At 55.4% G+C, this 15,889-nt stretch overlaps 1 protein-coding gene across 1 annotated transcript in view; it reads right to left on the reverse strand.

Annotated features, from left to right (window-relative positions):
- The window catches only part of creb3l2 (cAMP responsive element binding protein 3-like 2), a 29,414-nt gene extending 13,952 nt beyond the window's left edge, over nucleotides 1-15,462 (reverse strand). Inside the window, exons 1-3 of the mRNA XM_069191998.1 lie at nucleotides 14,812-15,462; nucleotides 2,564-2,789; nucleotides 999-1,180 (exon numbers count right to left, since the gene is read on the reverse strand). Coding sequence (XP_069048099.1) covers nucleotides 999-1,180; nucleotides 2,564-2,789; nucleotides 14,812-14,910 — 507 coding nt within the window. The 5' untranslated portion in view covers nucleotides 14,911-15,462. The remainder of the gene's footprint in view (nucleotides 1-998; nucleotides 1,181-2,563; nucleotides 2,790-14,811) is intronic.
- Nucleotides 15,463-15,889: the final 427 nt, after the last annotated feature.

Raw genomic sequence — 15,889 nt, forward strand, 5'->3', positions numbered from 1 at the left:
TGCCTGCAGGTCACCTGGGAACACTCCTGCGGCGACACGTCCGCTGCACAACCTGTACTTGTCCACTCGTCCATCACAGCGCCTCAGCCAGTACAGGGACTAGTGAGCAGGAAGGGCCACCTCACCTCGCAGTTCTCACTAACTCCCCCCTCTGGCCAGTGGAGAGACCAGGGCTTTCTCACAACATCAAGTTCAACAGCCTGTCCTTGTCCACTCGTCCATCACAGCGCCTCAGCCAGTACAGGGACTAGTGAGCAGGAAGGGCCGCCTCACCTCGCAGTTCTCACTAAGTCCCCCCTGTGGCCAGTGGAGAGACCAGGGCTTTCTCACAACATCAAGTTCAACAGCCTGTACTTGTCCACTCGTCCATCACAGCGCCTCAGCCAGTACAGGGATTAGTGAGCAGGAAGGGCCGCCTCACCTCGCAGTTCTCACTAACTCCCCCTCTGGCCAGTGGAGAGACCAGGGCTTTCTCACAACATCAAGTTCAACAGCCTGTCCTTGTCCACTCGTCCATCACAGCGCCTCAGTCAGTACAGGGACTAGTGAGCAGGAAGGGCAGTTCTCACCAACTCTCCCTCCCTCGCCCGTGAGGAGACTCTTCGCGACAACGTGGAGACTTCTGGGACTTCCACAAAGTCACCGGTGACCAGTCTGAGAAACTGGGACTGCAGCTCCCCTTAAAATCTAAAACACCGACCAGACGTCTTCGGGCCCCCCTCTTCAATAAAACTACCCGATGAGCGTACGCAAACGGAGTCCCCCCACCAAATAATTATTTCTCCATTCACTGCTGCTTCGGCGCACTTTTGTGGTGATTTCACACGACTAGTCGTGAAACCTTGTGTTTTGCTTGTGCGTTTCGCACGTGGAGGAGCCAAAGACAAAGTTCACCAGCAGGGGACAATACGTCTCTATCTAGCCGGGGGAGGGGGGGGGCTGGCGAGGAAGGGGCCTAAGACCCCCGCCGAGGGCGCGGGACGGCGGCGGGACCCCACCTTGGCGGTCTTGAGCTGGCCGGGCGGGGCAAGCCGGAGAGGCAGGGCCGGGGGGGGCCCCTGGGGGGCCACGGTCAGCGCCAGGGCGGGCAGCAGGCCGGGGGACGGGCACAGCAGCGGCTCCGGCTTCGGCTCCGCGCCGTCCTCCGTCTCCATGGGCCAGTCCTCACCGCCGGGATCGCCTGCGCGGGACAACGGGGCAGAGAGCAGGGGGCGGGGCCGTGAGCGGGGTAACACTGGGGCATTGTATTCGCAACACGGGGCTACAGCTGTTACTGAAGACCTGGTCAACACTCTGGTCTCTTCCCAACCTGACTACTCTACTCGCTGGGGATTAATAATAATAATAATAATAATAATAATCCCTCACACCTCTACAGCCCCTGTCTGGACCCTCCACTAAGAGCTCTTCCCAGGTCAGGGGGAATCCCACTACCCCCACCAGTGTGCAGCCCCACCTGGATGATGCTCCAGTCCTCTCACACACACCAGCTCTCAGTGGGGAGGAGAGCAGAGGGATGGAGCCAGTTCAGAGAGGGGGGTTATTAGGAGGCCATGAGGGGTAAAGGCCAGGGGGGGAATTTGGCCAGGACGCCGGGGTAACACCCCTACCCTTGTCGAGAGACACCCCGAGATTCGTATCCTCACGCCATCTGCTTATCTACGTAGCTCCTGGGATACTGTTCAAGTGCAGAGCGGATTTCACAGAGGAAAGGGCCACAAGTCATCCATCCGTTTTCTAACAGCGTCTCCTGATTCAGGGTCTCAGGGGAGCCTGAGTCTATCCCAGCAAGCAACAGGCGCGAGTGAAATCTGGTGTGAGTGTGTGTGTGTCTGTGTGTGTCCCGTGATGGACTGTCCCTGGTCTGAGTGTGTGTCTGTGTGTGTCCCGTGATGGACTGTCCCTGGTGTGAGTGTGTGTCTGTGTGTGTCCTGTGATGCACTGTCCCTGGTGTGAGTGTGTGTCTGTGTGTGTCCCGTGATGGACTGTCCCTGGTCTGAGTGTGTGTCTGTGTGTGTCCCGTGATGGACTGTCCCTGGTGTGAGTGTGTGTCTGTGTGTGTCCTGTGATGGACTGGCCCTGGTGTGAGTGTGTGTGTGTCTGTGTGTGTCTGTGTGTGTCCTGTGATGGACTGGCCCTGGTGTGAGTGTGTGTGTGTCTGTGTGTGTCCTGTGATGGACTGGCCCTGGTGTGAGTGTGTGTCTGTGTGTGTCCTGTGATGCACTGTCCCTGGTGTGAGTGTGTGACTGTGTGTGTCCTGTGATGGACTGGCCCTGGTGTGAGTGTGTGTCTGTGTGTGTCCTGTGATGGACTGTCCCTGGTGTGAGTGTGTGTCTGTGTGTGTCCTGTGACCGACTGGCGTCCCATCCAGGGTGTATCCTGCCTTGTGCCGGCTGCTTGCTGGGATAGGCCCCCCTGCAACCCTGTACTGGATAAAGAGGTTGGAAAGCGTCTGGCTGGATGGATCGATGGACGGATCATGGACCTGCAATGTTTCTGGGTCTCCAAACACTCCTGCCAAAATGTAGAGCCGCTGACCTCCAACCCCTGACCTCTGACCTACCGCCATCGCTGGCCCCCTCGCCCGGGAGGTGAGAGAGGGGCGACTGGGGCCGGGAGTCTCCACACAGGGAGTAGCTGTGCTCCGCCTGGATGTGTGGCGGGGCGGGGGACGCGGCCAGCTCCTCGTCCCCGTCCCCCGCCCCCGCCCGGTCCGACAGGAAGGGGTCGCTCAAGAGCTGGCCCAGCAGGGCCTCTTGGGAGAAGTCGTCTAGGAGCCCGGAGAAGTGCTGTGGACACAGGGGAGAGGACCGGCATTGAATGGCGCTTCACCAAACCCTGAACAGAGACAGTGTCGGGATAAGATCAGATCGGATCACTCTATTGGCCAGATACAGTGTCTCGCATGAGGAATGTGTCTCTTCTCAGACCCCAGCCTGCTCTCCAGGAGACACACAGACAGGGAGAGAGAAGCTGGGGGTCAGAGCGCAGGGTCGGCCATTTATACGGCGCCCCTGGAGCAGCTGGGGTGAAGGGCCTCGCTCAGGGGGCCCCCACGGCGCAGGATTCCTCTGTCGGCCGCGGGATTCGAACCGGCAACCTCCCGGCCACAGGCGCAGGTCCTGAGCCGCAGAGCCAGCGCACCGCAGGATGTATGGGATTTCTCCCACTCAGACTGTCCCAAAATGGGGGCCACAGGAGGACCAGTAAACCAGACAGTCTCCTATTCTATGTAAATGCATGGTTCATGGTTCATGCACTTGCACTATGCCTGGGGGATCAGCTACGTGAGAGCTCATGAGAGCTCCCAGCCCATGGGGTGAGCCTATCGCGGAGTCTATCTCGCTTGCAGTTTGCAGACGTGCCCAGCTGGCGCACAAGCACGATCCCGCTACGTCCACAAGAGGGCGCCCAAGACCCTGCGACCCCGTCCCAAGAACACGACCCCTCCACCCCCACAGCCGGGACCACTGGGCTGCCCCCCGTGTGACCACCAACACCCCCCTCCTCCCCACAGGGCAACCACCATGGCCCAGCCTCACGACCGCCGACACATCCAATCAATCAATCAACCAACCAGCCAATCGATCAAGGTCCAGCGTACAGCGGCCTTGTCGGCAAACGAGATGCTCTCTCTTCCCAGCCTCTGCGCCACCCCAGAGAAACGCTCCCTCGCCGGCGGCAGGGCCCGAATCCAGAATCCTGTGCGGATTCTGAATCCTTGTAGGGCTGGTGGGGGGGCGCGTCAGCCGGCGTGGACCGCAAAGGACCAAGCGAAGGGTTTATTCCCGGCTGGGGAGAGGAGAGAGACAACACAACGTTTCGGCTGTGCGGCGAGAGGGCGTTTCCCTCACGACCCCCAAGAAAGGCTCCACAGCCGAAACGTTGTGCTGTCTCTCCTCTCTTTCCAGCCGGGAATAAACCTGTTACTTGGTCTTTTGTACTGCTGGGTGCCCCCACCCCCCCCTCCAGACTCAAGACCTGAAGGGACGGTAACTGGGGGCTCGTTAATGAGGGCGAGTCTTGGTTCATGGTTCATGGTTCATGGTTCATGGATCATGGATCATGGTTCATGGTTCATGGTTCATGGTTCATGGTTCATGGTCTTTTGTACTGCTGGGTTCCCCCCTCCAGACTCAAGACCTGAAGGGACGGTAACTGGGGGCTCGTTAATGAGGGCGAGTCTTGGATCATGGATCATGGATCATGGATCATGGTTCATGGTTCATGGTTCATGGTTCATGGTTCATGGTTCATGGATCATGGATCATGGATCATGGATCATGGATCATGGATCATGGATCATGGTTCATGGTTCATGGTTCATGGTTCATGGTCTTTTGTACTGGTGGGTTCCCCCCTCCAGACTCAAGACCTGAAGGGACGGTAACTAGGGGCTCGTTAATGAGGGTGAGTCTTGGTTCATGGTTCATGGTTCATGGTCTTTTGTACTGGTGGGTTCCCCCCTCCAGACTCAAGACCTGAAGGGACGGTAACTGGGGGCTCGTTAATGAGGGTGAGTCTTGGCTCATGGCTCATGGCTCATGGCTCATGGCTCATGGCTCATGGCTCATGGCTCATGCACTTGCGCTACGCCTGTGGGATCAGCTACATGAGAGCTCATGAGAGCTCCCAGCCCGTGGGGTGACGGGAGCCTATCGCGGAGTCTATCTCGCTTGCAGTTTGCAGACGTGCAGCGTGGAGCTGGAGCGTGTCGGGAGGCGGCGAGTGACTTGATCTGCACGGGACAGAGAAGAGCCGGCAGACCTCATCTTCACTGCAGTGAACGGGGGGGGGGCACGCTTGCTCTCCAAGATGCAGGGGAGCCGGAGCGCCCCCTTGCTGGGGCGGAGAGGTGGCTCTGTGGCTCAGGATCTGCACTTGTGACTGGAAGGTTGCTGGTTCAAATCCCGCGGCCCCGGCCGAGGAATCCTACTCCAGTGGGCCCCTGAGCGAGGCCCTTCACCCTAACTGCTCCAGGGGCGCCGTACAATGGCAGACCCTGCGCTCTGACCCCCAGTTTCTCTCCCTGTCTGTGTCTCATGGAGAGAAAAAGCTGGGGTATGCGAAAAGACAAATTCCTAATGCAAGAAATTGTATAGGGCTAATAAAGAAACATTATCATAAATGCTGTTGACGTACTGAAACTGGTGGGAGGGAAAGACCGGTGTCCTACGCAGAGCGCCGCTTTAAAAGAGCGACGTACACCTTCCGGGTTCCCCCCCCCCTCCCCCTTTCATGTCCTCCGCCAGGACGAGCGCCACACGACTTTTCTTCTTTTTTTTTTTAGTTTTCTAGTCGTTTTCTTTCCACAACACACACACACACACAAAAAAAGACACACGGATCAGCCCGGGCCTCTCCCGGCCCGGCCGGAGCCCATGACGTCACTCCCGAGCGCGCCACAGACGCGGACGCGCCGTCCGGCCCAAATTTGGGAAAAAGTCGCCTCCGTGGCCGCAGAATACGACTCGTTATACTTCCGCCCGGGTGAAGACTGAAGAATAAATCAATAAAAAAATAAAAGCTCGAACTCCAAAGTCTCACGTCTCTTGGGAACACACAACTTCTGAGCTCTCTTTCACAATTAACAGTAACTGCGCCTCAAGCCTCACGGGGGGACTCGCAGCACGGAGCCGTTTCCAGTCCGACCAGTGCCCGTCACCGACTGGCAGAGACAAACCAGTAAATTAACATTTCTTTAGCAGTCCTGTGCCCCCCATGCGTTCACCAAAATCGACTAAAACCTCGACGGGAAGACTATATTGCCCTGCGACGTGACACACCTCGCTCAGATATTTATTTTTTTTTGAGAGCGCCGTGAAGAGAGTTAAAAAGATGAGTCCCCCCCCCCCCCCCCGCCGGAGAAATACATCTTCCATCTTAATCTCCTAAACCTCTATTCGCACCCCGGACCAGAAAGCGTTTAAGAGCAGGTCAACCGTTGAAACCTAAAATGTATAACGGGACCGCCGAACGGAGGAGAGCGAACGATTATTTTGCATTATTAAAAAATAACAACAACAATAATAACAATAAGAATAAAGAATAAAGAATAATGACAATTACTTCAATCTCGCCGGAAAATTAATCAGACGTGAAAAATGACACTTTTTTGTGACAGTAACAGTAAACCAACAATGTGACTGTCGAGACTTTAAAAAGTAGACAGAACCCCCCCCATGTGTACTGCAGGTTTCTGCAGCTTCACATCAAGAATGACATGGCGTTTGGAAAGCGCCACACGGGCTCGGAAACACAAAATAGCGAATCCCTTTGGCGGGGGTGGATGGGAGGAGAAGTTTTCCCCTCCAGCTGGGCTTTGCATTCCGTTTTCCACAGGAATGTCAGCTGTGGTCTTGCAGCGCCTCGGCCTATGAGGAAGGCGGGGGGCCGGCGGGGTTGGTGATGAGAGAGAGAGAGAGAGAGAGGTCACAACAACTCCCAATCCTACTGGGAGAGGGAGGAGGGAACTCAGTTGAACTGGCAGCCCAGTGTGTGATCTCCTGTCCCAGCCTGAGGAACAGACAGTGAGCCTGTCTCTCAATAATAATAATACAGTGTGCGATCTCCTGTCCCAGCCTGAGGAACAGACAGTGAGCCTGTCTCTCAATAATAATAATACAGTGTGTGATCTCCTGTCCCAGCCTGAGGAACAGACAGTGAGCCTGTCTCTCAATAATAATAATACAGTGTGTGATCTCCTGTCCCAGCCTGAGGAACAGACAGTGAGCCTGTCTCTCAATAATAATAATACAGTATGCGATCTCCTGTCCCAGCCTGAGGAACGGACAGTGAGCCTGTCTCTCAATAATAATAATACAGTTGCGATCTCCTGTCCCAGCCTGAGGAACAGACAGTGAGCCTGTCTCTCAGTAATAATAATACAGTGTGCGATCTCCTGTCCCAGCCTGAGGAACAGACGGTGAGTCTGTCTCTCAATAATAATAATACAGTGTGTGATCTCCTGTCCCAGCCCGAGGAACAGACAGTGAGCCTGTCTCTCAATAATAATAATACAGTGTGTGATCTCCTGTCCCAGCCTGAGGAACAGTGAGCCTGTCTCTCAATAATAATAATACAGTGTGTGATCTCCTGTCCCAGCCTGGCAACACTGATGTATTCATTGGTCATGCCAATAAAGCTTCTGGAATCAAAGCAAATCAAACCGATATTGCATTTGTTCCCGTGTCTATGAGTACTGCACCTACTCGGAGACGCAGAGGCGTCTCCCAGACCGGAGAGGCGTGAACTCGCAGTGCAGGAGGCCGAGAGACACAATCCCGAATACTGTCTTTGCCAGCCTCTGTCTGTAGAGGGTAGATTCGATTTGACTTTCAATAAGACTTGGGGAAAATGGTTCGGATGGTTCTATCTACCTTGAGATGGCTTAGTTTCCTTAGAAAAAGTCTCTGCTGTCCTTTTTTTTTTTGTAAATGGCGGACTCTGCTCTTCTCTAGGCAGCTGTTGTGCAGGGCCAGTGGACAGAAGCACCTCCGTGCTCTGATCACGCAGAGTTTTCTAGGCAGAGTTTCAGGGAGATTTATCACCTCAACAGCAGCCTGTCAGCATGTGTGTGTTTTTTTTTCTACGCGGGGAAATACCAAAACGGCGCCTTCGTTACCGATCTGGGACTTTCGGGGACACGATACTGAGAATCAGGACTGCGGGGAGGTTTCACAGCAGGTTAATTTGAGAGCCGTCCTGAGAGTACCAGGTGGTATATCATTATAGCAGAGCCTACTGCTCCTTTTCTTAGACTTTTTTTTTTAAATCAATAAACAGACCTCCGGGCAGCACAGTGGTGTAGGGGTCGGCGTTGCTGCCTCGCAGCGCTGGGGCCCTGGGTTCGATCCCTGGGGTGCTGTCTGTGTGGAGTTTGCATGTGCTCCAGTGTTAGTGTACATTTCCTCCACAGCCCAGAGGCAGACTGGGTAGGTTAACGGGCTTCTGGGAAAACTGGCCCTGGTGTGAGTGTGTGTGTGTCCGTGTGTGTCCTGTGATGGACTGGCCCTGGTGTGAGTGTGTGTGTCCGTGTGTGTCCTGTGATGGACTGGCCCTGGTGTGAGTGTGTGTGTCCGTGTGTGTCCTGTGATGGACTGGCCCTGGTGTGAGTGTGTGTGTCCGTGTGTGTCCTGTGATGGACTGGCCCTGGTGTGAGTGTGTGTGTCTGTGTGTGTCCTGTGATGGACTGGCCCTGGTGTGAGTGTGTGTCTCTGTGTGTGTCCTGTGATGGACTGGCCCTGGTGTGAGTGTGTGTCTCTGTGTGTGTCCTGTGATGGACTGGCCCTGGTGTGAGTGTGTGTGTCCGTGTGTCCTGTGATGGACTGGCCCTGGTGTGAGTGTGTGTGTGTGTGAGAGTGTGTGTGTCCGTGTGTCCTGTGATGGACTGGCCCTGGTGCGAGTGTGTCTGTGTGGGTGTCCGTGTGTGCTGTGATGGACTGGTCCTGGTGTGAGTGTGTCTGTGTGTGTGTCCTGTGTGTCCTGTGATGGACTGGCCCTGGTGTGTGCGTGTGTCCTCTGCTGGACTGGCATCCTGCCTTGTGCTGGCCCAGACAGGCTCATGGCCCTGTACTGCAGACAGCAGTTAGACAATGGGTGGCTGGATGAACACTGACTCTATTTTGACATTTACAGTTCTGCTGGTTCTCTTCTTTAAGATGCAGCAGCGTGCTGGACAGTCACATCCACCGGAACAGCCCTGCCAAATGCCTGCTCCACATTCTCCACTGCGGTCTGAAAAAGCCCTCCGTTAGCTCCAGCCTGACCCCAGGACACTGCATCATCCCGACTGGCACCAGAACACTTGCTCTTTGTCTGCGCAGAAGGATCGCGACACAGGAGTGAGACGCGTCTCACACCCGACTTCCTGGCCTGCTTATACGGTATACACAGCAAAAGCGTCTTTAGTTCTGACATTTTTAACATGCAAGTCTCATTCAAACACTTACACACACTCCTCATACACACGCGCACTCACTCACAATCTCACATGCACACACTCACACACACTGTCACTGGCTCTCACACGCGCACAATCACACACACTCATTCGTGCACTCACACAATCACACACACACTCACAATCACACACACTGTCATTGGCTCGCACACACACGTGCACACTCACAATCACAAGCTCACTCACACAATCCCACACATGCACACTCACAATCACACACACTGTCATTGGCTCTCACACACGTGCACACTCACAATCACGCACTCACTCACACACACTGTCATTGGCTCTCACACACACACAATCCCACACATGCACACTCACAATCACACACACTGTCATTGGCTCTAACACACACGTGCACACACAATCACACACACTGTCATTGGCTCTAACACACACAATCCCACACATGCACACTCACAATCACACACACTGTCACTGCCTCTCACACTCACTCATGCACACACACGCGTGCACTCACACAATCACACACACTGTCACTGGCTCTCACACTCACAATCACTCACTCACGTGCGCACTCGCACAATCACACACTCACGTGCACACTCACAATCACACACACTGTCACTGGCTCACACACACACATACCCTCCTATTCCTATTCGGACTGCAAGCCAGCCAGGTGCCGACTGGTGTCCCGGGACAGCCCACCGGAGCTCCAGCCCAGGTGCCCTCCTCCTCCTCCTCCTCCACCCCCCCCCCCCCAAGGCTGCGGCCGACACAAAGCTGCTCCTTTCAGCCCGGGCCGGCCCACCGGGGGCCGTCGCGGGGCCCGGGACAGGCAGGCAGTGTCCGCGGGGCGCGGAGGAGGAACAAAGCCCGCTCTGTTGGAGCCCCCCGCCTCGCCAGCTGGCCGGGCCTGGGAGCCTCGCAGCTCCGACTCAACGACGGCCCCCCTGTCCCAGCAACCCTTCCGCATCGCAGCTCCACGACACAGCGGCCCAACAGCTGTCTTTACCCAGAGGTGCGAACCTGCCCTTAGCCACACTGCCTCTCCGCTGCGAGCTGTGGCCCAGAGGGGACGGGCAGGGCCGGATTTCCCATGAGGCTCTGCAGGCACAGTGCCCAGGGCCCACGCAGGAGGGAAACACGAGTGACTGACGAGAAACGGGCTGGACCAACAGGCCTGCGATGGACTCCAGGTGCTCCAGATCAACAATCAGACGCTGTCCAGCGGCTCTTCTAGAGACTAGGAGTGTCGAAGTGACAGTCGCTCGGCTCCGTCAGTCACGCGGTTTGGCATGAGAACAGTTCGAAGTGCGTTAATCGACGCCGTTCAACTGGTAATTACTAGCGGACAGAACTATGCTGTGTGTGTGCGCGCGCGCGTCCCCCGTCCAGGCCGTACCCTCCCTTGAGCCCGCTGCTTGCTGGGATAGACTCCAGCTCCCCCGCGATCCTGAATTGGATAAAGCCGTTGGAAAAATGCTGGAAGGTATTCCGATCATCACCCAAACACGTAGATCACATACGTCACGCAGGTTTAAAAAAAAAATCACAGTATTTCCAGACTCGTTCGATCATCCCAATCCGGCAGAGCGCAACCCCAACAGAGGATTCCCTTGGGAGGTTTTTTTTTGGGGTTCTTTTTACAGTAAAGTGAGAGACAGAGAGAGGAGTTCAATTTGCCACAGTGAGATTCTTACTGGCTCTGTCCTCTCGGGACAGTCACAGCACACAGCACTCGGGACAACACTTTCACATGATGTGCACGGTGAATTCAAAACAGTACCAATAAGAATTATTATTATCATGACAATCACAGTCAACCATCCTGCACAACAACATACTTCGGATCATACAGAACAATAAACAGTAGTGATAAGATCGGATCACTCTATTGGCCAGATACAGTGTCTCGCCTGAGGAATGTGTCTTTTCTCAGACCCCAGCCTGCTCTCCAGGAGACACACAGACAGGGAGAGAAGCTGGGGGTCAGAGCGCAGGGTCGGCCATTTATACGGCGCCCCCGGAGCAGCTGGGGTGAAGGGCCTCGCTCAGGGGGGCCCCACAGAGTAGGATTCCTCTGCTGGGCCGCGGGATTCGAACCGGCAACCTCCCGGCCACAGGCGCAGGTCCTGAGCCGCAGAGCCAGCGCCCCGCCTCCATGATATTAAGTGCCGAAGAGAAAAAGCGAGGCAGCCCCTCTCCGCCCTGCTCCTCGCCCCCCTGCAGAAGGAACGGACAGCCCTTTTTTTTTCTGCCTAGTCATTTTTTTTTCCCTCTCCCCTCCCCAGCGTCATCCAAGAGTGCTGCCAGGGGGACACAGAGACAGGGCGCCGGGCAGGTAGGAGATCGCGGCGCGGCCCCCTACCTCGCGCCTTTCCCTCGTGATGGACACAGGGAAAACAGCCGTGGAGGGGAATCCAATCGATCTGGAATTCAAACCAGCAGCATCACAGAGGAGCCCAGGGCAGCAGTACGGATCTGTGGCCAGGGCTGGGGCGGGGGGTTGCGGGATCAAGTCCTGGGGTGAGGCACAGCTGGGCGAAAAACGCAGGAAAAAACGGGGGCCGGAGCCACGGAGCTCGGGATCGAGCCCCTCCGATCCAGAACAAACCCGTGGGCCGATCATCGTTTTAACCCCAGGCACGCGCACAGGGAGAAAAGGACGCGGGAGGTTCGACACCGCAGGCCGTGAAACGCAGGCGTTAGAGGGGGGGGGGGGGGGGGCTGGAGGGCCTATCGCCGCCCAGATCTCCTCCGCCCCGGGTGGGGTGTACTGTCCTTCCCAAACGACCTGCAGTGGTCTCCTCACCGGGGCTGCGGGCGTCTACTGGGAATCTGCCAGCAAAACACGCCTCCCCTTCAGGGGCAAAGGGGGAAAGGGCAGCTTCATCGAGCGCCGAGGGGCTGATTGCGCGCGCACCGCGATCGAGACGAAGGAGGGCGCGTGCCGGAACTTTGGCCTGGCTCAGCTGTACACCTGTCAGTCAGGGGGCGAAGTTCACCGGGGCGATGAGTTCTCAGTGCTCAGGCTGGAAACTACGGGAGTCCAAAGGCAAAAACGCAGACGTGCAGACAGAGGGATGTGAAAGACAGTCCCAATAAGGGCAGCGACCTCAGCACGGGGCTTGTGATAGTCACATTAAGATAAGATCAGATCACTTTATTGGCCATTTACAGTGTCCCGCCTGGGGAATGTGTCTTTTCTCAGACCCCAGCTTGCTCTCCAGGAGACACACAGACAGGGAGAGAGAAGCTGGGGGTCAGAGCGCAGGGTCGGCCATTTATACGGCGCCCCTGGAGCAGCTGGGGTGAAGGGCCTCGCTCAGGGGGGCCCCCACGGAGTAGGATTCCTCTGCTGGGCCGCGGGATTCGAACCGGCAACCTCCCAGCCACAGGCACAGGTCCTGAGCCACAGAGCCAGCGCCCCGCCCCACCACATTCCCACCAGACCTGCTGTTTCGGATTCCCGATTGATCTTGGCGCTGATCACGGCACGTAGGCACCACTCGGGGCTCCCAGAAATTCTGTCACAAATCCGCGCCTGCGTGTATCCAAACAGTGGGTTGCCTGGTGTTCTCTTGTTTAGTTCTTTACAATAACAGTCAAGCACACGATATTATTTCAGCAAAAAGTCTCAAATAAAAAAAGTGCCAAATAAAGTACCCCATGTACTTTCAAAACAAGTAAAACACAAAACATTTTGAGCATTAGAGCTTCACGAACAAAATATATATATATATTCCTCTGTATTGGACATCTACAGCTCTTTATCTGTAGGGGTGTTACCCCAGTGTCCTGGCCCAAATTTCCCCCCTGGCCTTTACCCCTCATGGCCTCCTAATAACCCCCCTCTCTGAACTGGCTCCATCCCTCTGCTCTCCTCCCCACTGAGAGCTGGTGTGTGTGAGAGGACTGGAGCATCATCCAGGTGGGGCTGCACACTGGTGGGGGTAGTGGGATTCCCCCTGACCTCGGAAGAGCTCGGAGTGGAGGGTCCAGAAACGCACTACACCATTTCTAACACTTGTGATTATCCATTGATGCTTCCTAAAGAAGCATCTGCCAGAGAGAAACTCGAGACACAGTATTTGGGCCCACTAATGGACTCTTTATGGGATATGATTGAACAAACACGACTGCACTTCGGCGAAGCCCGTCTGATCATTTTCACACAGCCCCGACAGAAGCAGAAACGAACGCACACCGAATGGAGCTTTCACAGTTGCAGGTCAGTGGATTCTTTAATCGATAATGGAGACGGAGAGCACGTAATTCCTGCGATCTTGCGGAGGAGCATGCACGTGCCGGCAGGAATAACAAGACCACAGAATCCGGGTTTTCAGGAACTAGGGGTGCCCCCCGGGAGCCATGCAGGAGCACAGGGCTGAGGACAGTGGTTCTCAGTGCCGTGCAACATTCCAGCAGGCAACCAAGGTAAACAGGGAGGCCCACGGGAGAGGGGGTGGGGGGCAGGGCGAGTCAGACCAAGGGCCCTCCCTCCCACCAGACACCCCAGGGAGCAGAGCCCAGACAAGCGGCCACACATCTGTACCAGGAGGGGCCAATACACAGCCGTTACCCCCAACAGAATCCCCCCTCCCCCCAAAAAAACAAACAACAGCCATGCAGAACAACTTAGGTGCGATGAAAACCCTCCACCGTGAGCAACGGGGATTCGCGATCTCAAGAGGCCAAGCGAGTTCTGGTCGGAGAGGAATCGATCGATCGCCTCGCAGTTCCGTTTCACTTTTCAGACGGGGCCCTTAGATCGTGCGCTGCAGACGAGGGGGTCTGGTCGAAGAGCTCTGTCTGTTAACAGAGGCGGGGGTGGGGAGCAGGGACGTGCACGGCTGGGTTTCTGGCTAGGAGGGTGTTGAGGCCGCAGCGCCTCAAAAGGCGTGATCAGTTTTTTCCAGTGAGTCAGGGAGCCGTCTGGAAAGCAACAGACAAGACAGCTCTCGTCCTGCAGGCGCGGAAAACCTCCCCCGCTAGGGCCATGCACGGCCGGCTTGCGCTGGGGGGCACACACACACATCGCGGCCCCCTGCCCGCCCCAACACGCCCAGAAAGAGACAGATCGATATATATATACCCACGGCCGCACACACCCGTGAACAAAACTCGCACCCGTGGAAGCCCCAAATGAAAATGTCCTGGTTTGCAGCAACCCTGTACGAGTTCCAGACGTCTTCAACTGTATTTACCGCCCCCCAAATCCCCAGAGATCTCTCAAATACGTCCTTCCTCTTTAATAAAAGATCAAGCAGAACCGAACCGTCAGGCGCCGCAGACAGATGTTCAGCCCCCCCCCTCGCGCCGAAGGTCAAAGGGGAGCCGTCTCCCTCGCCACCGTTACTAGGCAACGCCTCCGGATGAGGTGCCCGGCGGCCGAAACACAACTCCTCTTCCTCCTCCTCCGCCTCCACGCCGCTTTCCGTGGAGGAATTTACACAGCAAACACCCGACATGTCCCTTTCCATGCCCAAACGGCCCCCCCCCCACTCCAATCTTTTACAGACGTTTCACGGCGAAACTGTGTGATAGGGTCCAGCTGTTAATTTCGCTTAAAACCATCAGCTCTCGTAGGGGGTTACCGGAATGGGCGATTGGTGTTTTGACTTCGGATGATTTTGTAATTTTCTTAAAAATAAACCCCGTCGGGGATACCACCATTTAAATAAAAAAGTTAACTCACCTACAGCGCACACACACACACACGCACAAGAAAGCTCACTTTTGTGTTTGTGCAAACTTGGCACGCTTTGCCGAGCGGGGCGTCCCGAGCACAATCCAGCGTTTGTTTTCAACTCCGCAATGCCAAGCAAAAAAAAAGTTAAACAGTATTTATATATATATTTATTTTTGTCTTTACTCACGGTGTTGTACAGGGCAGTGTCGCCTTCTCCGGGCTCGGAGAGCTCGCTGAGATTTCTATCCCAGTACAGGAGTGGCTCTCCGCCGTCCAGTATCTCCATCGTTTATATTTAAAAAAAAAAAAGATCGCCGTGAAGACGACTACAGCGGAAAAAAAAACCCAAACAATTCGATGTTTCTATATAGGGGGAACGGATCGTCTTGCAAAAACAGTATTAACGATGACAACCCTGGGAAATGATGCCCTTATAACAGGATCAAACGTTGTTTTGTTTGTTTTTTGCACGAAAATAACTGCGCAAGTTAGCGAAGGACACACTTAAGTTATTTATTCATGATTAAATGTTGTTGTTGTTGCTTTTTTTGCTTCGGTCCTTCAAAAGCCCCCCATCCCAGCGCTTCGTTTTCCAAAACCAGGATCGCCGCCCGATCGGTCTGTTTATGTTTTTCTTGTTTAAAAAACGTTTAAATCCAGTTCCTTCCCCAAGTGAAGAATTTCCCGTTCCAGACGAGACAGGAATCCGGGGGGCGGGGAGAGGTGGGGATATTACAGACTTGGGGACCCGATCCCTCTCAGACGACGTCCAGTGAGACTCTTTCGTCTCAGTGGAGAGCCCGCCTCTCATCCCTTGCTGCACGGAATCGGCGACACCCGGAAGCACCGCCCACTCCGTTCCTATTCCGACCAATCGGCGTCCGCACCGCCGAAACATCCCGCCTCCCCCCGCGGAAGCTATAGGCCACCTCGCCTGGCTCTCACCTTGACCGACAGCCCGCTCAGCGTATGGGGAGAGGGGGCTGCCCTGCTAGACCGCCTACCGCTGATGGACAGGTACAACTGCCAATCCGTGAAGGCCGAACCCCCCCTCCAATCCGTTCTGGCCAATCACATATAGACAAGAATACCAATCGGTAACACGCCCACGTTGGGGCGCCCCATCCTTCCCATGTGAAGCCTGTCCACCAATCACAACACAGGAATGCCACACAGACCCTCCCACTTTTGCAGGAAAGCCATTCCCCTTGGATGAACAGGAGGTACTTCATGCGCCTTGTTTTTATCCAAATATTGTGAGATAC

This window comes from Lepisosteus oculatus, chromosome 7, assembly GCF_040954835.1.
Source record: "Lepisosteus oculatus isolate fLepOcu1 chromosome 7, fLepOcu1.hap2, whole genome shotgun sequence".
In the NCBI taxonomy this organism is placed as follows: Eukaryota; Metazoa; Chordata; class Actinopteri; order Semionotiformes; family Lepisosteidae; genus Lepisosteus; species Lepisosteus oculatus.